General features: G+C 42.7%; 1 protein-coding gene across 1 annotated transcript; it reads left to right on the top strand.

Moving 5' to 3' along the window:
* The first annotated feature begins 748 nt into the window (after nucleotides 1-748).
* LOC115751645 (hypersensitive-induced reaction 1 protein-like) lies at nucleotides 749-2,364 on the top strand. The gene is made up of 5 exons (XM_030689594.2): nucleotides 749-937; nucleotides 1,234-1,354; nucleotides 1,499-1,590; nucleotides 1,661-1,757; nucleotides 2,096-2,364. The coding sequence occupies exons 1-5, from the start codon at nucleotides 749-751 to the stop codon at nucleotides 2,362-2,364; spliced, it is 768 nt and encodes a 255-aa protein (XP_030545454.2).
* Nucleotides 2,365-25,697: the final 23,333 nt, after the last annotated feature.

Genomic DNA, 25,697 nt, shown 5'->3' with positions numbered 1-25,697 from the left:
GTCGCCTCGCCGCCGCGTGGCCGGACGGAGGTGGGGAAGAGGTCGGCGAGCTACATCCGGACGTAGTTGAGGGGCTGGTCTGGGGCGCGGCGGATGGAGTAGGTGATCTTGCCGCGGACGAGCTCGGCGTTGAAGTGGTAGAGGCGTGAGGCAGAGGAAGGTGGAGGCGATGGTACGGCGGAGGTCGGGGCAGCGGCGACAAAGTGGAAGACGATGTTCTGAGGGCAGGGGTCATGCTGGAGGACGAAGAAGAGACAGAAGAGACAGAGAGACTGGGGAGGAGGATGGGGGTATTATGGGAAACAAGTGTGTGAGTGAAGGTGTCCTCTTGTGGTTTATTGTGGGGAGGCTGAAAAAGGCGTGTCTTCACGTCTGTTCTTGCTGTTTTCATTAAAAGAGGAAAAATAAATTAAAAATCGAAATAACTGAAAACTGAACCTAATCGAACCAAATCAAACCGAACAACTAGATTTTTTATTCTGTTTATAATCAGTTCAGGGCAAGGTTTGGTTAAGTGAAGGTAAATGCAATTCAAAAAATGAAAGCAGAAGCTATTCGTGAGGAATGCTTTGGAAAGAAAAAAAGTAAAATCAAGTATCCGTTATAGTAAAATCATGGTTTCAGCCATGAATTAAAGAAAATATGAATCTTTCTAAGAAAATCACAATACTCCTGATTAATCCATGCATTACTGTTTATTTTTTCTTCTTGACATCTTATGTGCCTTTTGTTTATCCGGACAAATAATATGGGTAACAGGTGTTGCTGCATTCAAGTTAATCGGTCTACGGTGGCAGTCAAGGAGAGATTTGGCAAGTTCGATGAAGTACTACAACCCGGGTGCCACTTCGTTCCTCGTATTCTTGGGTATAAGATTGCTGGTCATCTCTCACTCCGATCGTATCAGTTGGATGTGAAATGCGAGACGAAGACCAAGGTTTGCTCAATCCCATGAATTTGCCTTACAGAGTTTTTCTGTTTTCATTGTGCAATCTTCCATCGACATTTATAATTCATGCTAGAATGTTTTGCTATAGTACACAAATGCGCTAGTGATCATTTCGGTGGGAAATAAAAATGTATTTCAAATAATTTGCAAATTTAGAGTTGAATGTTAACGAATTTGTCAATTTTCTTTTCTCGTTTGAGTGACATGATATGATAGCTTGTCACCATTTACAAATTGACATGTAAATGCTTTGAATGTGTAATGACGTGATATTTTTCTCACAGGGCAATGTGTTTGTTACTGTTATTGCATCTGTGCAATACCGAGTCGTTGCAGACAAACCAGAAGATGCAATTTACAAACTCAGCAACCCGATAAATCAGATTCGGGCCTATGTGATTGGTGGTATGCTCCAAATGTGCTTTATCTAGTACTGGAACAAATTCATACAATTTTCATGTGCAAGTAACATACTTTAGTACTTCAATTGACATTTCAAGTAGGCACCAACTTATTGCATCCCTGATTTTTTTGTCGCAATCATTCCAGCGATCGTAGCTAGTATTGGAAAGATGGACTTGGATGAGGCTTTTGAGAAAATGAATGAAATTTCCGAAGCTGTTGAAGATGAACTCGCACAGGTTGTCCACTCTAAACTTGTTGATATTATTATGAGTGATAATCTGAATTGGAATTGTATGAATTTTGCAGGTTATGTTGGCCAATGGATGTGAGATTGTAAAAACGTTGATCATCAACATTATACCGGACGAGCGTGCTAAGCAAGCTATCAGTGAATTGAATGCTGGTACCTTGAAATTTCAATTGCCAATTGATTCTAGCTAATTGCTCAATATGGTAAAATTTTTAAATGGTTAGTGATAAATGACATTGTGTCATTTGCTGCTCTAAGAGGTCATATGTTAAAGGTTTAAATTTAAACTCAGCGTACTTCATTGTAGACACGGTCCGTGGCAATCGAATACACAATATATGCTATTTTGAATGTAGCGCTTGCGCACTTATTCTAATTGCACTACTTATGGTAGCTAAAAGCTATGGTAAATCTCATGTTTATGGAGGACAAAAAAAGTGATTCGCATAATGCTCAACTTTTGTAACGTCATTTCATCTGCATCAGATGAGAAATTAGACTTTATTTGGTGCTTAAAATCTACTTCAAAGTATATTTTGATCGGAGATCATATTTGAGTTTACTGAAAGTTCTATTTTTGTTTTGGACCGTGGTTGCAGCAATCCTTTCTGGGATGGGTACTGCAAATCAGCATCAGGCCGTTGTGGATGCTTTAAGAAATGGTGTGATTGGCTTCTCCGAGAGCGTCCCAGGAACAACAGTAAAGGACATCATGGACATGGCTCTCACAACTCAGTACCTGGACTCCATCAAGGAATAGGTGCAACATCGAAATCTTCCGTCATACTCATTCCCCATGGTCCTGGTGGAATTCGTGATGTGGGCACCCAGATCCGTGATGGTCTTCTTCGAGCTTCAACAAGCTAGTGATTGTTTCTTAGCGTTCAAACTAGACTTAGTATGTCTTTTATTACTTCATCACTCGTGAGGAAGAAATTTTTCCTCTGAAGAGTCTTAACATAGTGGTTTATAGTGTGTCCAGACTGTGTCTTATGGCGTAAGAAAAGATATGAACGACTTAGTTTGTGCGTGTAATTATTCTCTGTGCTATGATTTTGCTCCTGCTGCCGTGCCGTCGTAATCGCCTCTGTTCATTGAGTGCGTTTGCTTTCTTGAAACTCTTTTCTTCTTAAAATTTGGCTGGGGAAGATGAGACTGGATAGACTTGTTTTCGCCATTCTCCAATGAAAGATCTAGCTTGCCACTGAAAGTGACACTAAACAAGGCAACTGAATGAATGTCCTCATTTCTTGTTCTCGAGGATGCTCTTACTGTGGCTAGATCTGAGATATTTCACGATAGTAAATCATTCAAGTCCTTTCTCATGGCCGCCCAAATTGAATTACCGATACCCAGACCCCAAGAGAGAATGCTAAAACAGATGTAATGACAATCCCGTTGTTCCTGTTAATCATTTTTATTGCACTCCTGAAGATGCTTCTCTCTTCTCCCCATCTTTTGATGATCTCGTCACTGTAGCAAAATTCTCTGCTAGATTTTCCCCCTCACTTCGTTCTCAGTTGGCTTGTGGGCTTCGTCGTGGCTTTCTTTGTTCAAGTCTTGTTCATGGCGATCAGTATCTTCCTTCTCCACCGCAGTTATAGCGTGATTTGGCACCACCACGGTAAGAAGTCCACCCTCAAGTCTTCCACTCGTCTTATGGATGTCTGAGTTCTCTGGAACTGTGAAGGTTTCTTCGAAGTAAATGGATTTTTGTCTTTCACCAGTCTTTCTCCGCTGACTGTTACTTGATTGGCGCTCCTGGTCTGGTCTTGATTTCTTCTTTCTTGAAATGAATGTTGTTTTGAGTGAGATGAAAATTAGATCAAATACCAGTATCAGAGTAGGCTTGAAGGAAAAGTCTTAACAACTTGAGAGGATCATTTCAGATGCAATTTCTCAAATTCATCATCTACATTAATTAGTAATGGGAGACTGATTAGAACATAAACTTCGTAATCTCCTCCAATTTTTTACTTCTTATGTCGGAAGGAAGAGACAAAAAATCATTAAAATCCCAGAATGATGTTACCATGAACAGTTTTAAGAAAATTTTCCATGAAAGTGGGAATGGTCGGCATTTGCTGAAACCGAACTCTCTTATTTCACCACTATTTTGAGCCAGTCGTTGCTAGTCGTATTTGTATCTTATTGGGGCAATAATGAGATAGATTTATGAAGAACTATGACTTAGGAGAGAGGGCATACGATCAAAGTGAAACGCACCGTTGTGTGGCTTGGCGTTCCATCTTTATGAGGATGCATCCATGACTCGTGATTTAAATTTCGTTTTCCTCTTGTGAATCAGAGGGTACATAGAACTTTCCTGCCGCTAGCTTTTAGCACATAAGTCAACCATTTTTCTCCTTTCTTTCGTATTTTTGTAGGTTTTCATGTATACTGATGTTCACAAAATTATGGTATCATTTCTGTAAGTCCTGGTAATGGTGAATAGATATACAACTGATCTTCCTTCATGGTTTTGCGTGATAATGTTATGCTCATGTAGGTTAGATTGAATGAAGGGATGGTCTGCACTGCAACCGGTTCTTCCTTTTGGTAGCTTTTAGTCGTTTTCTATGTGATTGGGAGTTTGCTTAGTTTGCTTAGTTTATACGGATTATTCTTTCTCTTGCACTTCAGTGTATGCCTTTATCAACTTTGGTGCTCTTCATCAAGGTTAGGTTTACTTCAAATTTATTTTAGTACTTTGGTTAATTGATTGATCTAGGATATACAAACGGAGGAAGATGACATGGATTTGTCTTGGGAGCAAAGATTGGTGAAGCTTTAATATGACAAGCTTTTCAAAGAGTATCCTGTCTAGTTACCATCTGTCACATACTTATGAGAATATTCTATTCATTTCTGATGTAAAATCCAGTTTTCTTGCCCATACTCTTCATGCTACTTGTACACCGGCTTATTAGATCTCTGTCTCGTGCTTTCTATTCTGTTGTTACTGGTCGGTGTCTTTCGAAAATCATGTTGTCGATTATGGATATGGAAGAGACATTGAAGATGGATGTCTTCTGCAAGTTCTATTATGGTCATTAAACAGGGTGATTTCTTCCACTCTGAAACTGATAATTACTTTTTCCCTTGTGCGATTTTTTCATCTTTCATATTCTGAGTTGATCAATACTTATGCTGGTTAGACATTAACAGGGCAAAATTTTGGAAGTAGATTTCTATTTGCTTACTCTGCTATGGAGCGGTATCGCTCTCATTTTGTCGGAACCATGAAGGTGCCTTGTTAAAGTCTTCTCACTTCGTGTGTTGAAGCTTACATTGACTCTGGTGAGAACCGTGCGAAGTTGGGAATATCTGGAAATATAATGTAAATCTTTTTTTGTGGGAGCATGTCATGGGTCAGTGTAGCTTCCGTGGATAAATGTATTTGGCACCCCGTGTCTTTATTAGAAGAGGAAGGATTGATGCTGAATTCTGCGCAATGGAATTTTCCTTTAGCGGCTTTAAAACCCTTTAATGACAAGGACACTTGATTTAGTGATTTTGAGCCTGTTTGGGCGGTTTATGCTCTCGCTTTTTGCTTGGGCTATGGCTTGTTGAATAAGGTGTCTGGGGTCAGAAGATAAATTGAAGTGTGTGGGATGGATGCCCAAGAAGCACAGACATAGCCTCTTTAAGTGGGCAGGCATGGTAGAAATGGCAGGCTTTTCCATTGCCTGGGTTGCTCCGTACATTGTCATATCATAGCTCCACATCTGCGCTTGGCAGGAGGATAGAGGGGGTTGACACCAGAGAGAAGCTTTGCTGCCAATTGCTATTCAGGCCATGTATGATGTTCAGTAGTCATGTTGTCACTGGTAGATCTATACAAGTTTCTGTTGACACTTCCATCATTTCAAAATTTCATGTTCATCATCTGTTCATTTATAAGGTGAACTGTCTTTTTTTAGCATCATTCGCGACATTATTTCAATTTTTCCATGAGTTCATAATTCAGTGACATAGTGTCGACTTTGTCTAGGTAGGAAAATCGATAAGGTACTCCGGATCGATGTTCTGCACTTTTATGGTTCTTTACACTGCTATCATGTGTTCCTCCCTTAACAGGTTTGTAGATGCTGCATAGCTGATATGACGAAGTACAGAGGTGGCAAGGTGAACCCATCCTTACATATTTGTGGAACAATGCCGGCGCTTTCAATGGTTTTGCAGCTATGCTTGCCCAATTCGAATACGATTGCCTTTTCTAGAAAGATTGAGTCTGTAAAAGATATGGACAAACAGTTCATTGGGTTTTTACCACATTCTCTGGCAAGTTCTCTTTTACTGATGTTTGCCATGGTTGTGTAGGAGTATATTTTGGTTAGCACTGTTTCTTTATGATTGTTTTATCAGTTTATTAAATTTGGCCTCTTCTTCTGTTATCTCCTTGTAAACATTTCTGATTTCACATGTAGCTTCGTGACAAACTCGCTATTTCCCGTGAAAGTGGAAAGTCTACTGATGACTTTAGTTGCTGGAAATTTGATTCAGTAAAAATACTTCTGTTTCAAGCCACGTGATGCTCCAGGTGCCTGGGTATGCACTGACCACCGTTTACTGAAAGTTGCTGGGAGGAAGTTGGTACACAGGAAAAATGGGGCGCTTGTCAGTAATCTGTTTAAGCAGCTTTAGCCATAAGATAAGCATTTCTCTCTGTATCTTAACATGCGTATGAAGTGTTAGCTTGTATATCACGATGACATATACATTAGCCTTACGTCGAATAGGTAAACTTGGAGAGTAGGTGTCTTAAAAGTAAATATAGACCCCCTGATGGAAAATATGTAATACAGTGGTAGAAGTCCAGCATGCCAATTTTAGGCAAGTAATATGAAAATATTTTGTGAGTTTGGTGGATGCGTTTGTAATTGATCTTTCATATAGGAAACTTTTTGTTCCTTGTTCTACCTTGTATTTTGCCGTCATTATAATTGAATATGAAGGGTCCGATAATGGCATGCTCAAGAATGTTTTGATGAAGTTTCCCTTTCATGCTTCTCTCTTCTTTTCGTTTATTTTGTTCAAGTGAAAAAGGTCATTGCAATCATACAAAGAGAGTTTTGCACCGACACAACGGTTGATGGGGAAATGCTGATTTCACCTCCCTTGGGCCGAAGTTAAGGGTGCCATGTTTTGTCATCTTTGTTTGTTAGTAAGGCTATCACACATCGTTGGAAAGCAGACTCTTGACATCCTCTTCTGCCAGGGCAGTTCATATGTTGTAGTGAATGTTGACACCCGAATTTTTAATCGGTTTTCCTTTAGTTTTATTTTCCAAAATTCCCAAAAATTCACAAAAAAATCAAAAAATTAAAAAATCAACATTGGAAGCCTTGGCCAAGCATAAGGAACCAATTTGGAACAAAAAATAATTTTTCATATTTTTCACATTTTTTTTAATATTTTCGGAAAATAGAAAAATCTTTATAAAAAATCATAAAAAATGCTTTTCGAGGTCATAAAAATATAGAAAAATGTTCAATATTTTTCTTTTAATTCCCTTTCAATATTGACCTCAAGAAAAATCAAAAATTAAGTTCAATTTTAGGTGTTCCTTTATAACGCTTAAGGTTGAATTTTCATAAAAAAATACAAATTGAGTCATTTTATTTGCAATTTTTGCACATTTTAAGTCTAGACATTCAATTGCAGTCCCTTTGAGCTTCAATTTGATTAATTGCACCCTCAATTGCACGAATTGCGCGAATTAGACAAAAATCCCCAAATTATTTGCAATTTAGTCCCTCAATTTGCCAATTTTTGAAATTACTTTTAATTGAGGGACTAACATGGTAAAATTGGACTGGCACCCTATGTTTTCACACATTCTGAATCAATTGGCATAGGTCTCATGGTCCAATTTGATCAAATTGACATCCAATTGAACTATCCCCCAATTTGGGCAAATTGAAAAATTTGGGGTTTTTGTGCAAATTGACAAGAACTTTTGGGCAAAACCACTTTTTTAGATAATATTCAGACCCCTGAGTTCAATTTTGAAGTTTAATTACAAAAATTCCCAGCCAATTTTGTTTAATTTTGAAAATGGTGAGGAATTTATTGTCCGAACCGGTTCGGACCGGTCTGACCGCCGGTCGGACCGGTCGAACCGGTCCAAACAGTATCGTCTTCTTCCTTAAGGCATTTGCGCGCATGAACAGTGTTTGGCCGAGATTCAAAGATCAAATTGACAAGCCAATTGATGGTAATCGGAGCAATTAACTTAGGCGTTTTGTTCCCCAGGATGATATACGTCGATTGGATCAAGCATCAAGGTCAATGGCCGCCGGAGGAGCTCCGGCGAGCCGGTCAAAGTCGCGGCGGCTTGAAAAGTCAACGTGAACAAACCAGGGCTCAATTCGTGCGCATTCTTAGTCGACGGAGGGCCAAACGGACGTTGACGGAATCATAACCGATTCCGTCACCGTCCGATGACCAAAAGCCACGTGATCAACACGTGAGGACGTCGCCGACTCAAGCTCCCGAACGCGCCTAAATTCAAAAACGAGTATAAAAGGGGATTGAGAAGATTCGAGAAGGGAGGGAGGCTCATTTTGGCTCGCACAAGAACAGAATAGAGAGAGAAAGAGAGAGATTAAGAGAGAGAGAAGCTTCGGCGACGCCATAGTCGGGGTTGCGGACCGAATCAGTGAGGTCTTGGCCCAATCGATTCGAGCCAATCGAGCCGGCGATCAAGTTCGGAAGTCCACCGGAGCCGAGGAGAAGTGATCGCAACCGCCAAATCAGCTCGGCGTCTTCAAAACAAGTGAGTCGATCCTTGAACTTCAACTCTGCACGTTCATGGCTTCGCGTACTCACGAGCTCGATCCTTGCAATTTTTGTGTGCGTTTTTGCCTTTGAACTACGCCGATCGCCTCTGTATATCTGTTTTGCCTCGATTTTGCATAAACACTTCCAATTGAGTCCGCGAAATCCAACCTCCATCACCGTTTCCTGTCGAAGCCTGTCTAGGAAATCCTAGACCAAACCAGGTCAATCTGACCTGCAGGTAAGGTTTCTAAACCTCATTCGAGTTAATCCCGTGACCGAATCGAATAGTTATGCTCTATTTCATGTGATTGAATTCTGCGATTATTAGACTGTGCGGGCTTGATTATTGATAATCCTGCGTATGAAATCGTGTGATTTTCGAGTATGATGTAGAGGAGGTCGAGTCGAGTTGTTATGTGGTGGTCGCGCGTCATTCCGGCGAGATCTTGCCGTTGGATCTCGCCGGAATGCTCTCAGCCGTCTGTTTGTTGTCGTCGCAAGGTAGGGGATGAAGGTGACGTGGTCGGTTAGCGTGGTCAAAGTCCGAGGTGTCGAGCTCTCATTGGTCCAGCTCGCGCCGAGTCGGCTCGGCCGTTGGCGCGGTTGAGCCGACTCGGCCTTGATCCAACGGCCGAGATAAATAGGATAGTTTGATTCTCGGCCGTTGGATGTCTTTTTTTCTATTTTTAGATATTAGTATATTAGGCAGAAAAATAAAAAATGAAAACGGTGCCGTTTTAGTTAGTATGCCCGACGTCGTTTAGAGTAGATATGGAATGGACGGTGGAGATCGAGTCTAGGTTTAATCGTGGCCGTTTAGGATATTGAAGGATGCGACGTCGTTTTGAGTCATAGGCAAACGGACGGCTCGGATCGAATCCAAAAGGAATCGTGGCCGTTCGGTGTACTAATTGAAGTGTCGTCGTTTTGGTAGAAACAGGTCGACGGCTAGGATTAGATCTTGTGATTGAATCGCGACCGTCCATTGATCTAATAGACACGGCGCCGTTTAGAACAAGACCCGGATGCGTCGTCGTTTATGCCATGGAGGAATAGACGGCTTAGATCATTTCCGGTTTAGATCGTGGCCGTTCGTGTGTTTACCGAATACGATGTCGTTTTATAACTGGGTAGATCGATGGCCTAGATTAGATCCTTGGTTAGATCGTGGCCGTCCGTGTATTAGGACGAAGCGACACCGTTTTGTTTAGTAAGGGGTCGACGATTGAGATTGATTCCGGGATCGATCTCAGCCTTCCATTTCTTTTAGTATATTCGGATATTAGAAAATAATTTTAGAAAATTCAAAAATAAATAGGATAAATACGTATACGGCGTCGTATAGGGCTAAAGTGAGTCTGAGGGCGGTCGGATCGGGTTGACCGGCCGTTGACCGGGTTGACCCGGTCCGGTTTATTAATAAAAAAATAATAAAAAATAAAAAGAAATTTCCAAAAATCCAAAAAAAATTGTAAAAATACTTAGAAAATTCATAAAAATTCCCAGATTTTCATAAAAAAATTTCTAAAAATTTCTAGATCGATTCGGGACTCATAAAGTCTGGATCGAAAATTTTTGAGACTTCGAGGGTCGATTAATTTCGATCCGGAAAATTCCCAATATTTTTGAAAAATAAATAGAAATTCCAAAAAAATAGAAAAATTAGAAAAAATTCAAGAAAATCACAAAAAATGAGAAATGGCCACATTCAACTGGCCAAATCGGAATTTTGTGATTTTCGGGTCCCGAACTCCCAAAAATGACCATTCTACCCTTCCGGGCCTTCCCCCCAAATTTTTACCAAATCACCCCGACACCCAAAATTGATTTTTTTTTGTATGGGCCGATAGGGCCATTTTAGACATATTGAACCTTGATTGATTCATTTGATCGATTGTAATGATTTTGATTGCGCATTAATTTTTCCGATTGTGATTGATTAGGATAGAAAATTCCCATCTGCATGAAAACTTAGAATTGTTAGGGCCTACCTCACCCGATATTACACCCGCATGAATTCTTAGGTTAGAAAAACAATCAACATCGGTAACCGAAAGGGCGTCAAATATGAAATTTGGCGTAACCAAGTCCCCGGACCCAAAATCTCCGGTTTTCGCGGAACCGAACGGTTTCTCCCGACCGCTCGGTAAGGTTTTTCGATCGTACCTTCCAATAAATCGATCGGTGGCGACTCCAAAATTGCATGTACACATCGCACATGCCACCCGACCACACAAGGTCAATTTCGATATTTGAAAAATTTTACCCGACATCGCGATTCGAGTAATGGGTCTTGGGAGAGACCCGCGATCCCAAAATAAAAAATATATATAAAAGGGGGATCGGCTCGTTAACCCTCGCCCCTGTCGGGACCGACCGACGGAGGGTCGCGACAGACCGGGCGACTCACTGGGGAATTCTTAAGAGGACTTAAGCCGATAAAAATGTTGATTGTTTTCTAACCTCGTTTTCTGCAGATGCTCTTGAAGATGAGGTACGTTCACTAACAAAAAGTGTTAAATGTTGATGCAGATGGGAGTTATAAGGGGTGGCGTCTGTGCTAACCATTTTTGATGCAGATATGGAGTTTTGGATTGTTTGTTTATTTATGCAAATCTTGAAGCGGTGTTTTTAATATAAATTGTGGTGCATGTCTCGCATATTTCGAGGATCACGACACTGCACACACAAGCGCCTAAACCCGAGCCGCGAAATCACCTTTTAGGTCGCCATAGATAGGGATCGGTATGCGAAGCTCTTGTGTTTGATTGCACTTGGGTTGACCATATTTGATCCCGCTCGCTATGCAAGATTGATGGTCCTACCCACTTGTTGTTTGATTGCGCTTGTGGGCGGCCCATCGATTTGTATAGCGGGAGCCTTTTTAGGTCCATACCCGAGCCTTTTTGATTTCTTTAGAGTTAAACCTCACCTGTCTCATGCGCATGTGAAATGGATGGTTGGTATACCTAAAACCAAAAACCAAAAAAAGAGTAACATCGGTTGGTAAGGCTTTCTACCCTTTTTATTTTGAACTTGTAAATTTAAATTTTGCATATCATACATTTTCATTACATATCATCACAATTTGTAAGATCGTTTAAATGATCGGGGTTGAAGGTCAAATTTTCCTTTTTAGGATAGATGGCGCCCCAAATTCGTGTTGATGTACCCGATGTATTCACATGGGAGCGAAGGACCATTCGACGCAAGGACCGAGTACCCGCTATATTCCGAGTTTTCGGATTTGTTCACGGACGAGAGCTCAACGGACGGAACCGCATCCGTAGCGAGAGTTGCGATTATACCCGATGTGGACGATATTTGGAGCTCGAGCGCGAGAAAGAAAGAATCCGGGATTTGTACATGAAGTTGGCAAGAAAGCCACGTGCGACCAAGACGGCCCCAAAACACTCCCCGATTAAGAAGAAGGAAATCATCACCATATCCTCCGATGATGAAGAAGATATCAAGCTTCCCGAGATAGTAGAGATTTCATCGGATGAGGATACCATTCCGGCTGTCTAGATTAGTACGACTTTGGGGCATTTTCTAGGTTTCATTATATTTTGAGTCTATTATGTACTTTCATCGACATTTATTGTCCGAACATCTCTAGATATTATCGTGTTCTATCTCTTTCGACTTTATTATATTAGACTTGTAAATTTCATGAGTTATCAATTTGTGAGCGACTTTCTACCCCGATTACGCTTAAACGATCCTAATCAAATTACATGCCATCTTTGGGTGAGATTTGGTCCATAATTACCCTATTTGGCTTATTTGGGTCAAGTGGGAGTAGTTGACCCTCATGTTACCAAAAGATGACATGGAATTTGGTTAGCACATTTGCATCACATTACATGCATATGCATATTAAACTGTGGTAATTGACTTTAGGATCATCATTTTTGCATTTTTAGATCATGGGGAATGGAGACATCAAAGTCATCACAATACCGCGCAAGGAACTCGCTATATGGTGGGATCGCCTCGACATCGTCAACAAAGCCTATGTGGAAGGACGTTTGGGACGACTTGTAGATTTGATCAAAGTGGAATACCAACCGGCGCTCATTCAAGCACTAGCCAAGGCATGGGACGCGCAAACAATGACATTCAACTTTCGAGGATTGGAATTGACCCCTACGCTTGAGGAGTATACTGCTATTATCGGGGCCAAATTTGAAGAACGTATAGCTCAACCCCCTTTGGACATGGACTCCACTCGTTCGTTATCGAGTTTCCTTCGCCTTAAAACTTCCGAAATTGAAAAAGTTTACAAGTCCAATTCCAACAAATTCACATTCTCGTTCCTTTTCGATAACTATTCCTCTCTACCCACCGAAACCGGTCATAAATCGGGAAAGGTGTTCATCTTGGCTTTCTTTGCATTCGTTCTATTCCCGACTTCTAGAACTACTTTTGACCCCTCCATAACCCATATAGCCGACAAGCGTGTTGTCGCTGGGATTATTCGTACATGATCTTAGCCGAGACTTTTCTCTCCCCGAATCGTTCCAAATCTTCAAAAAAGGCTGTTTTCCAAGCGTCTAGCGGATTACTCCACTTGTGGTTCACCTCTCATATAAAAACTTTCCAACTCCGAGTGGGGTGTTATGAGATCAATGAGCACGTTCACCCTCTTAGATCCTTCCTTAAGTGTCAATCCCTTGTACCCAAATACTCATTCAAAAAGTGGGTTGAGCTATTGGACAATTTGAAACCCGAGCATATTAGATGACGTTTGACTTGGCCCAAGATCGTAGAAGCTCGCATTTCGGGTATTGAAGATAACCCTATTCCCTTATTGGGATGTACCGGCGCTGTGGCGTATTACCCCATTCGAGTGGTGAGGCAATTTGGAGTTCTACAAGAGATACCACCGGATGTTTGTCCCGGGATCTTCTCATTCGATATGACACGAGGAAAGCTCACTAAGGAAACAAAGGAGTTGTATCGGGCCCGGATCAAGCTTATTCTTCACGCTTTGAAGAATTCCCCACCGCAACAAGTTGAATGGTCGGACTATTTGGACGACAAGATGAACGTTCACGGGGCCTCCAAGGAGTATATCCAGAAGTTTAAGGAGTATCGACAATCAACTGTCGAGCCATATGTACCCGAATGCGTATCTCCTCGGATTGAAGAGGTGGAGTCTTATGAACCAGAGTATATAGTACCTTACGTATCGGGAGTAGAGCCGTACATTCCCGAAGATCCAGAGCAAGGTGGATATCGAAGAAGGAGAAGACCCATATTTGTGGGATTCCGATGGATCAGAAGAACAAGAAGAGTGGAAGCGTCCCCGACTTGGATAGATCCATTCCCCCATTTAGATTTTACATATTTGTTATCTTTTAGATACTTTTGAACAATTTGGTTTGTAATGAATACATACTATTTCTTTTATGAGCATTTCATGCATACATATAGAAAAGTCAATTACCACGGATCAATGTCTCCAATCCTTTAATATTTCCCATACTCGATTTGATATCCCGAAAACAGGTGAGTGATAAATACGAGGACTCGTAGCAAAACGCGCAAGTTAAGGATGGAACAAGAAGAGCTCGCACCTCGTGTGGGTAATCCGGAAAACCAAATGAATGTGATCGCCACAATGGTGGCGGAGATGAAGGCAATGATGATTGCAAGCCGGGGGAGATACCCCGTTGACCCTAATTCTCAAGCTCTGCGGGGGCCATCCGATGGGGCGAACGCTAATCCGGCGCCCGCCAGCAATCCAACTCTGAATCCGGAGAGACCGCTTAAAGATCCTCCCATTGTGATTGATCCGGAGAAAAAGGAGAAGCAAGTCCTCAAAATGGAAGAGGAAATTAGGAGGCTCGCTAAGATCGAAGAGTGTTTGGCGAGTCGTGGTTATGAACTCTCGAGGTTCGACAAGGTTGCACCGTTCGAAAAGATAGAGGTTCCCGCCGATTACAAGGAACCGAGACTTTGTGAGGAGATATAACGGGACCGGGTGTCCCAAGGCGCACTTGAAGTATTACTTACGCCGAATGTCGCAATTCTCCGACAACATCCCACTACCGGTTAACACCTTCCAGGAGAGCCTATTTGGGGCAGCCCCGACGTGGTTCATTGAATTAGAGCCGGAGAGACTCGCCGATTGGGATAAACCGGCAGACGAGTTCCTTCGGCAATACAAGTTTAACACTTTGACCGCCCTAACTAGGGAGGACCTTTTAAGGACCGTAAAAGGAAAGAGCGAGGCCGTTCGAGCCTACGCCCGCAGATGGAGAGCACCGGCCGTGCGGGTCAAGCCGCCCGTCCCGGAAGAAGAACTAATAGACCTTTTTCTCAAGGCCCTTCCATTTGAATTTTTCGACAAGCCGAACACCTCGGGGTGTCGGACATTTGCGCACCCGATCAAGGTGGCGAGGCGCCACGAGTGGGCATTAAGAGAAAAGAAGATACCCGAGGCGCCTTTCAAACGCCAATACCCTTTGAGAAGGGATATTAGGGAGCAAACCGGAGAAGTAGCTTTTGTCCCTAATCCGCCAAAGCCCGAAAATTTCTCGCCTTCAATTCCTACCCAAGGAACGTCCTCCTGGACCGCTTCCAAACCACCGGAATTCAGAAAGAAGAACCCAGTTGTTTTCACCCCACTACCCCGACCCTTATCCAAATTGTTACCCATGCTTTTGGAGAATCATTTAGTTGCAAAAGAGCCACCTCGAGCTCACCCGCCAAAATTTCCTGGGTATGATGAGACCCGGACGTGCGTATATCATATGGGAGAAAGGGGGCATAACGCGGACAACTGTCTCGCTCCGAAGTTCAAGGTGCAAGCATTGATCGACGGAAAAGTTCTGGAGTTTGATAAAGCCGAACCGAATGTGCAGCGGAACCCGTTACTCGAGCATCGCGAGGTGAACGCGATTTTTAGAGGTGAAGAGGATGAGGTTCTGGAATTCATAGTGGACATGAGTAAAATGCGGGATGTCTTGACGTTGGCCTCGCAATACCCGGAAGGAGAAAGTATTTCCCGAGAGCAAAAGGAGGCTTGCTTGGAAAAGTTGATTAACTTGGGCGTCATAGGAAAAATGGAAGATATCGCTTTCAAGGGGACCTACGTGGCGGTGGACATGCTGTCCGAAGAATTTGCGATGAAACCTACGAGGGGAGCTGTTTTAAAAATACCCTCGGGATATCCGATGAACATCAAAGATGGTCAAGAAATTGAAGAGATAGACGAATATGAGATTCGTCTGGACAAAGCACGCCGAGGCGATAAAAGATTTATGCAGAAAGCCCTAGAGAGGGGCGAAATAGTTGATAACCTGTGGGAAGATAGTGGGGGTTACAACTTTAAAGTGTTGTATTCGGCACCCCCAAGCTTTTTCGTCGATTCTGGAGATATAGTCCCCGATGGGTGGGGTGGAATGGATGACCCCGCAAGCGATGAATTTGTGGGAACGGTCGATGAAGTTAAGGACCAAGCGGCTCCTCGGAATGAATAGGAGAATCGAGAGGTCGATATGCGACTTTCTAATCTAGAGACGCACATGCGTCATTTGACGACTATGGTAGCAGAATTATCGCAATTGATGGCCAGGAACAACGCCACAAGAATAGAAGAGAATATGCAGATTCTGGAGATACGGCGGACCATGGAGACACGTAATCGAAAGATCGCTCTACTGCAAGAGCAAGGAGATGACGTGTCGAGGAAAATGGATGAGTTGAAGGAGCTGATTACGCCACTCACCCAAGCGAGAAATGTCCCGCCTCAAGGTGTGAACCCGAGAGTGGTCTTCCGCACGAAGTATAATGGCGCTGGGTGTCCTCCGGCGCATGTCTCATACTATCTTCGCCAAATGGTTGGCCACCATGAAGATGACGAAACACCGATCCGGAACTTTGGACAAAGTTTAACGGGCCTCGCGCTGGTATGGTTCCAATCAATCGATCCGGATTGGGTCCCGAGTTGGGAGGATTTATCAGAACACTTCATACGACACTTTGAAGCTGGAATCGGAGGTTATTTCACTAAGGCTAATCTGTTGAATATCCGGAAAGGTGAAGACGAGAGTTTTGAACTCTTCGCTAGAAGGTGGAAGAAACACGCTGTGATGGTGCAACCGCAGTTGTCGGAGAGAGAAATGCTGGAGTTCGTACTAAAGTCACTTCCGGCGGAATACTTTGATCGTATGTATGCATATACCTACTCCTCATTCCAACATCCGGTGGAGATTGGTATGAGAATTGAGGGGATTATCCTAAGAGTCAAAAGAGAAAGGCAGAGGGATCTAGATGAAGAAAATACTACGCTGGTAAGGCCAGGTCCGTAACATAACCCCGAGGATGTTCATGAGGATGAAATGATCGGGATGGTAGATACCCCAATTCGTTTCGTGATTGATTTGAACAAAGTTGATAGCTGGGAGTTAGAAGCTTCTAGTTCGGAAAAACCATCAACATCCGAATCACTACCGGAAAAGATCATACCGGTGAGGATTAAATTACCGCATGTGGAAGAGTACAACTCAAGGGCAGTTCACTGGGATTATGAAACGGGCGAGATTGACGCCATAATGAGATCCGGAAGGTGTTATCCACCGAGAGAAGCGGATTCCGAAAAGAGAGTCCCAACTGCGGAAGAGGTTGAGAAGTTGCAATCGGTAGTAAGGACCGGTGAATATGAGGTCGTTGACCAACTGCGGAAAATGCCGGCACAGATTTCCTTATTAGATTTCTTCAAAAATTCTGAAAAGCACAAGGATGCCCTTTTGAAAGTGCTGGATGAGGTGCATGTTCCGGAAACAATTAACGAAGTGCAACTAGGAAACTTTGTGGGTGCTATCCTTCCGAAGGACCAAATATCCTTCTCGGACGAAGACTTCCCGAAAGAAGGGCGGGTCCACAACAAAGCCCTTTACATAGCTGTGAGGTGTCACGGGAAGGAGGTTCCTCGCGTCCCGATTGATAACGGTTCTGCTTTTAACCTATGTCCACTAAGCACTTTGAGAAGCTTGGGGATCAATGAAGATTTTGTGAAGACATCCAAGGCCACCATCCGGTCATTTGACGGAGTCTCCAAGAATGTGGTGGGAGAGATCGAATTGGACATTGTCATTGGACCGGTAACATTTTCTATACCGTTCCAAGTATTGGATATTCCAAGCGCCTTCACCTTGCTCATGGGAAGACCGTGGATTCATGTGTCCGGAGCGGTACCTTCCTCTCTGCATCAAAAGTTAAAATTTGTGGTCAAGGGTCAATTGATCACCGTCCATGGCGAGACAGGGCATCGAGCCGCTTTAAAAGGGATGGTCCCATACATTGAACCCTCAAAAGAGGAGGAGCTGAGTTATCACACCTTTGACATTGTATCCGTCATGCATGTGTCACCGGATGCAAAGGTGGCTATACCGGAGAGCTTTCGAGACCCGCAACTATGGCGGGAAAAGTGCTACTCTCGAATGGATTTATTCCAGGTGCCGGATTAGGGAAATATGGTCGGGGAATCCGTAACCCTTTGAATTTGGGCTCAAATGACCACAAGGTTGGTCTGGGTTATAATGGAATAGCGAAAAATAACATAGGTCGAGGCCGAGGTCGAAACAATCGTTATGGAGACCGTGGACGCCGTGGACGCCAAGGTGGCCGTTTCATAGGTACCGATGTATGGAAAGCTAGAGGAAAAATGCTCCTAAACCCTTTATTCGAGGTATTCTCTAAGGGAGGCAAATGGCTGGAAGATGAGGACATCTCCGAGGATGCGAGCCGGACTTATTCAACCCGTTCCTGGATAATCGGGTGAACGTGATAATTGAGTGGGCTGGACGATGATTTCCCCACCCCGAGTAAAAGGCTCTTTCTCGAACTTTATCTTTTAATGCATTTTGATTACTGCATTTACTTTAAAGCTTTTTGATGTTTTAGCACCCTTTGGGTCACATGCTGTGATCTAGGAAGTGCAATACTGTATTGTTCTTAGTTGCATCTATTAATGAAAAACATTTCAAATTTGATTACGGACATGTGGAGCAACGGATTGGTCCGATGATGACAATTGATTCTACCATGAAACTTGAGGCCCGATCCGCCATATGATCTAGAGTTTTAAATAGCTTTTGAGAACCAGGATGTCCGGAAGATCGTGGACTAGTTCTCCTTTCCTTGTCTAAGAAAATTGAAATTTGAAAAATGTTTTCATGATAGAAATCATGCATCCTTCAATTTTATCATCTTTGAATACTAACCTTTCATGGTGCATTTCGGGCATGTCATCCCACCCATACATAACAGGTTAATATGTGACTCGGATCAGCTCGATGACTATGCATGCGAAGTTGACGTAGACGAGGTTGATGTGAGCGATATCAAGAAAGAATGGGATTGTTTTGAAGAATCTAAGCCTCCTATTTCTGAAGAACCTATCACTATTAATTTGGGGGATTCCGATTGCGTCAAGGAAGTGAAAATATGAGGACACCCGTCTGCAGCAGATATTTTAAGAATGACGGTGTTACTCAAGGAATATCAAGATATCTTCGCCCGGTCGTATGCTGACATGCCGGGTCTAGATCGTGAGATTGTGGAGCATGCTTTGCCCACAAATCCTTCTTGCACACCAGTAAATCAATCGCCCGTAAGAATGAATCCCGAACTCAGGATAAAATCAAGGAAGAGGTGATGAAGCTCCTTAAAGTTGGATTTATCGAGGCCGTCCCATATGCTGATTGGGTCGCCAACATCGTACCGATTAAGAAGAAGGACGGAAGAATTAGAATATGCGTGGATTATCGGGACTTAAACAAAGCTAGTCCGAAGGATGATTTTCCCTTACCGCACATTGATGTGCTCGTCGACGCATCTTGCGGGCTTTGAATTATTCTCCTTTATGGATGGATTCTCGGGATATAATCGATCATGTCGAAGGAAGAAGATAAGATCAAGACCTCATTCACTACACAATGGGGAACCTTTTGTTACAAGGTAATGCCATTTGGATTGAAAAATGCAGGTGCAACATATCGAGGGCTATGGTGACCCTTTTTCATGACATGATACATAAGGAGATTGAGGTCTATGTGGATGATATGATTGCCAAGTCCGGACCTGGAGAAGACCATGTTAAAGTGCTGAAGAAGTTATTTGATCGATTGAGAAAGTATAAGCTCAAGTTGAATCCTGCGAAATGCGTATTTGGCGCAAGATCCGGAAAGCTGCTAGGGTTTGTGGTGAGCAGCCGTGGTATTGAAATTGACCCTTCCAAGATTAAAGCCATATGGGAAATAGGAACTCCCGTTCTTGTCAAAGAAGTAAGGGGTCTACTTGGGAAGATTGAATTATATATCCAGATTCATATCCCAACCGTCGAAACGGCGAAACCCTTCTTCAAGTTGCTAAAGAAAGGTGCAAAGGTGAAATGGGATGCGGAATGCCAACAAGCATTTGAGAAGATCAAGGAATACCCGGTACAACCTCCAATGTTGGTACCTCCTATCCCTAACGTTCCTTTAACTCTATATCGACGGTTAATGATGAGTCCCTGGGAGCTTTACTTGCCCAAACTAACCCCAAGGATCGCAAAGAGCGGGCCATATATTATTTGAGCAAAAAGTTCACAACATCTGAAGTCAAATACCCAACGAAGGGAAAGGACTTGCGTAGCATTGGTTTGGGTCCTCCACGAGATTAAGGCGTATACACTTTGCATTATCATATAGAGCTGGTCACCGAAAATGATCCTATCAAGTACCTTTTGGAGAAGCCAACATTGCTAGGAAAGATGGCTAAATGGCAAATATTGCTTTCGAGTTTGATATCAAAACCTCTCCCCAAAAGTCTCGTCAAAGGAAGAGCGATTGCTGATATGCTAGCCGAGAACCCTCCTAAGGACGTTTCGAGCAAAACAAGGGAGGTCAAATCCTGAATATATCTCGAAGACAAATGGACAATGTACTTTGACGGTGCAGTGAACCTCACTGGATCGAGCACTGGGGCGATTCTGATATCCCCCGAAGATCAACATTATCCAGTTTCAGCCAAGTTGGTATTCCCCCGCACCAACAACATTTCGAATATGAAGCTCGCATACTAGGATTACAATTGGCCATCTCATTAAAGGTGAAGAAGCTACTGGTATATGGAGATTCCATGCTAATCATTTTACAAACTCAAGGGGAGTGGAAGACAAAGGATCCCAAGCTTATTCCTTATCATAAGTACCTCGAGGAGATGATCCAACATTTTGAGGAGATCACTTTTGAATATCCGCCGAGAACTCAGAACCATTTTGCTGATGCTTTGGCCACATTATCAGCCATGTTACAAGTGTAAAATGGTCTTGAGATAGAGCCATTAAGGATTGATATCTTAGAGCAACCTGCATACTGCATGGTCATTGAAGAAGAACCCGATGAAGAACCGTGGTATCATGACATCAAGAATTACTTACTGAAGGGCGAATTCCCGCAGGATAGTCAACCAGAAGATAAAAAGTACATAAGTAAGATGGCATCTAAATTTTTCCTCAGCGGACGGATCCTATACAAGAGATCCTTTGACTCGGTCCCGCCGAGGTGCGTGAATTCCAAAGAAGCAAATCTCATTATGAAAGAGATTCATGAAGGGGAATGTGGACCGCATATGAATGGCCACCTCCTCGCCAAGAAGATCATGAGACTCGGGTATTACTGGTTGACTATCGAGTCGGATTGCAACCAGCATGTTAGATCCTGTCATCAATGCCGGGTATACGACGACAGGATAAATGCGCCGCCAACCGAGCTACATCAAATGTCAGAGCCATGGCCATTCTCGCATGTGGGGAATTGATATGATTGGCCCTATCAACCCAAAGGCCTCAAACGGACATCGCTTTATTTTGGTGGCTATTGACTACTTCACTAAATGGATTGAAGCCAGCTCATATGCCAATGTCACCGCGAATAGTGTGGCTAAGTTTATCAAGCGAGATATCATCTCAAGATATGGAGTGCCAAGAGCCATCATTACAGACAATGGCTCTAATCCGAACAACAAGGTAGTCGATCAACTATTGGAACAATTTAAGGTACGACACCTTAATTCTTCACCTTACCGCCCGCAAATGAATGGAGCCGTGGAAGCGGCAAACAAGAACATCAAGAAGATATTGGCCAAAACTGCTGAGAAATATCGAGATTGGCACGAAAGATTGCCATATGCTCTCATGGCTTACCGAACTTCAATTCGTACTTCAACCGGGGCAACTCCCTATTCTTTGGTATACGGTATGGAAGCAGTCCTACCAGTGGAGTTGGAAATCCCCTCTTTAAGGATCCTGTCTCGGGTAGAACTCACGTAAGATGAGTGGGACCGGCAAAAACATGAACAGTTAAATTTGATTGATGAAAAGCGATTGAAGGCCATCTGCCATGGTCAGAGCTACCAGAAGAAAGTGGCCAGAGCTTTTAACAAGAAGGTCAAGCCCAGAAATTTTGAAACAGGGATGCTAGTTGTGAAGAAAATGCTCCCAAATGCACAACACCCGGGAGGCAAATTTACGCCAAATTATGAAGGCCCCTATGTGATTCGGAAAGTCTTATCCGGGGGAGCTCTTATACTTGTAAACATGGACGGAGAAGAGTTGACAAGTCCAAGAAATGCGACGCCGTGAAGATATATTATCCTTAAAATAAAATTGAGCTTCGGAGCGGTTGATGAGCGGATCTGAGTCACATGAAAATTTTGCATTCGCATGACATTTGCATACATGCATTTGCATATATTCGTATTTTTGCAGGTGAATTGGGAATCATGAAGAACTTTGCAGAGCAATTGATCAAAAGGGAAGTTATCCGTTACTTTGGATCACGGATTTTGAATATCTTGGACTGATTGTTTCCTTTTGTTCTTTACGGGAAACAGGAGTCGACATCCGAAAGAGGAGACAGGAGTCAACATCCGAAGGAGATAAGAGAAGTCGCTTCGGGATTTGAAATTTTGAATATCTTTGAACCGATTGATTCCTTTTATTTTTACAGGAAACGGGAGTCAACATCCGAAGGAGGTAGAACGAAGTCGCTTCGGGATTTGAAATTTTGAACATCTTGAACTGATTGATTCCTTTTATTTTTACAGGAAACGGGAGTCAACATCTCAAGGAGATGAGAAGAAGTCGTTTCGGGATTTGAAATTTTGAATATCTTTGAACCGATTGATTCCTTTTATTTTTACGGGAAACGGGAGTCAACATCCGAAGGAGATGAGAAGAAGTCGCTTCGGGATTTGAAATTTTGAATATCTTTGACTAATCGGTTCCTTTTGTTTTTACAGGAAACGGGAGTCAACGTCCGAAAGAGACAAGAAGAAATCGCCGGAATTTAAAATTTTAAATGTCCTGAATCGATTGTTTCCTTTTGTTTTTACAGGGGACAAAAGTCAATATTTGAAGAAGACAGGTTTGAGGTTCTCTTCTTTACAAAGTATTTTCATTACACTGTCATGTTTAAAAATTTAAAATTTTTTTTGGATTCGTGAAACTACAAAGCCCTTTCAAAGAAATATTCCTTACAAATTACAAAAACATCATTTGAATATATCTTTTGATGAGAACATTTTGCAAACGATGAATTTTGAGGAAAACGCCCCGAGTTTCTATAAAAGGGCATGTTTTGAGAGTTTTTCAAAAGAATGATCCTTCAGGTGAAAAGAGGCAAAAATTATCCCTAAACACGTCCTTGATACACTTGAGTGATGAGTGAGAGTGATAGAGCGAAAGAGCTTAACCTCGGGACGTAGGGGTCATTCGCGGTGATTACATGGATTGAAATGATGAAAGGCATTTCCATTTCAAAATTATCCATACACATTTATATCCCTTGACAACCAATCCGAGCCAAAATGGAGAATTTTCTGGATATAACCCTGTCAAGAACCACCCCACACCGGGGCATATTTGGAGGTTCATTGGATGATTCCTTGGAGAAAAGGTCAAGTAAGACTTTATTGTACTAACCTGCATCAATCTTTTTGTGATAGCTTTAGGTGATTCCCGGCAGAGACTTGGAACACCTCAAAGTGAAGAAAAGCATTTCATTTCTATATCCCCAAACACTTACCCCTTGAAAAGCCAATTTGAGCCTTTGAATATTCATTTCTAAACCCTTGTTGGTGATCACCTCCTTACACTGGGGCAAACAAAGGAATTACCAGCAATGAGTCAAAAAGCATGATCGGAAGAATTTTGATACTGGGCTCAAAAGAGCCGGTCAGTGCGAGAATGATGAAGAATGAAAGGGCTAGAAAAAGCAAAGTGCCTGGTAAAAGCAAGGCCAAAGCCCATGAAAAGAGCATCCCGAAAAGGGGCAATTCCCAAAGAAAAATCATCAAGATGAAAAGAGGAAAATCCTCAAAATCGATTGAAGAAAGAATGATCATGAATCTACCGCAAAAGCAAATGAAAGCTGAAAAATGTCAAGGTGATCACCAAAGTTCACCCATCTTTGAAAATATGGCCGTTCTTAAAGAGCCCACCTTAAACCAAGATACAACCCTGTCACCAAAACTTTTCCGATCTAAGAGGTGTTTCAGGTCGATGCAAGAAATCATACGGGAAGCTACCGCTTAAGGAGGTAAGTACAATCTCGTCTTATCGTGTCTTCGGGGTTCTTGACTTGTAGACCCGAAGAAGCTATTTCGATCAAAATTCATTTCTAAACCTCAAAATGAATATCCTTTGATAAGCCTTTGACCCGGCCTTGAATTACGGTCCCTTTTAAAATGCCTTCTCCGATTAGTCGGATTGTATGCATCTCGAATGATCCCGAAACCTCAAGGTTAGGTTTCTGTGAGCGGATTTGAATTTCAAGAAAAACCTTCCCAAATGGTGAGAAGCCCTCTTGGATGAAGGAAAATCCTTTTGAAAATTTTTAAAACAACCTTTTTGAAGAACACTCGGGAGGTGTCATTCGAAATCCATCCTTAGTGGAGATTTGAAATTGTGATTGGATACATTTCCTTCGCAAATACACTTTGAAAACTTGTCCGGAATTCTTAAGTTTCTCCCCGAATTTAAAATTGTCATTCTAATGATATTTGACTCAACTTTCTGCGGGTTCCCCGGTGATCCCAAATTCTCGGAAAAGTTGCATTTTAAAATTTGATTAACTTGGATTCTCTGCGGGTCTTTTGGCATCCCCAGGTCCTCAGATTCTCAACTTTGAAAATTTGAAATAGGGTTTGAGCTCTGTAGGTACACTAGTCAACCTAGGTCCTCAAATGGCACCCTCTCGGACGGTTAGTAGCTGGAGAGACGAAAACCGATCTGCTTATTTGAAAATTTGAAATAGGGTTTGAGCTCAGTAGGTACACTAGTCAACCTAGGTCCTCGAGATGGCACCATCTCGGAAGGTTAGTAGCTGGAGAGACGAAAACCGATCTCGCTTATTTGAAAATTTGAAATAGGGTTTGAGCTCTGTAGGTACACTAGTCAACCTAGGTCCTCGGATGGCACCCTCTCGGACGGTTAGTAGCTGGAGAGGCGAAACCGATCTGCTTATTTGAAAATTTGAAATAGGGTTTGAGCTCCGTAGGTACACTAGTCAACCTAGGTCCTCGGATGGCACCCTCTCGGACGGTTAGTAGCTGGAGAGACGAAAACCGATTTGCTTATTTGAAAATTTGAAATAGGGTTTGAGCTCTGTAGGTACACTAGTCAACCTAGGTCCTCAAATGGCACCCTCTCGGACGGTTAGTAGCTGGAGAGACGAAAACCGATCTGCTTATTTGAAAATTTGAAATAGGGTTTGAGCTCCGTAGGTACACTAGTCAACCTAGGTCCTCGGATGGCACCCTCTCGGACGGTTAGTAGTTGGAGAGACGAAAACCGATCTGCTTATTTGAAAATTTGAAATAGGGTTTGATCTCTCGTAGGTACACTAGTCAACCTAGGTCCTCGGAGATGGCACCCTCTCGGACGGTTAGTAGCTGGAGAGACGAAAATCGATCTGCTTATTTGAAAATTTGAAATAGGGTTTGAGCTCCGTAGGTACACTAGTCAACCTAGGTCCTCGAGATGGCACCCTCTCGGACGGTTAGTAGCTGGAGAGAGACGAAAACCGATCTCGCTTATTTGAAAATTTGAAATAGGGTTTGAGCTCTGTAGGTACACTAGTCAACCTAGGTCCTCAGATGGCACCCTCTCGGACGGTTAGTAGCTGGAGAGACGAAAACCGATCTGCTTATTTGAAAATTTGAAATAGGGTTTGAGCTCTGTAGGTACACTAGTCAACCTAGGTCCTCAGATGGCACCCTCTCGGACGGTTAGTAGGCTGGAGAGACGAA

The sequence above is a fragment of the Rhodamnia argentea genome, chromosome 2, assembly GCF_020921035.1.
Source record: "Rhodamnia argentea isolate NSW1041297 chromosome 2, ASM2092103v1, whole genome shotgun sequence".
In the NCBI taxonomy this organism is placed as follows: domain Eukaryota; kingdom Viridiplantae; phylum Streptophyta; class Magnoliopsida; order Myrtales; family Myrtaceae; genus Rhodamnia; species Rhodamnia argentea.
Note: the sequence above shows the minus strand (reverse complement) of the source record. Positions and strands in the feature narration are given on the sequence as shown.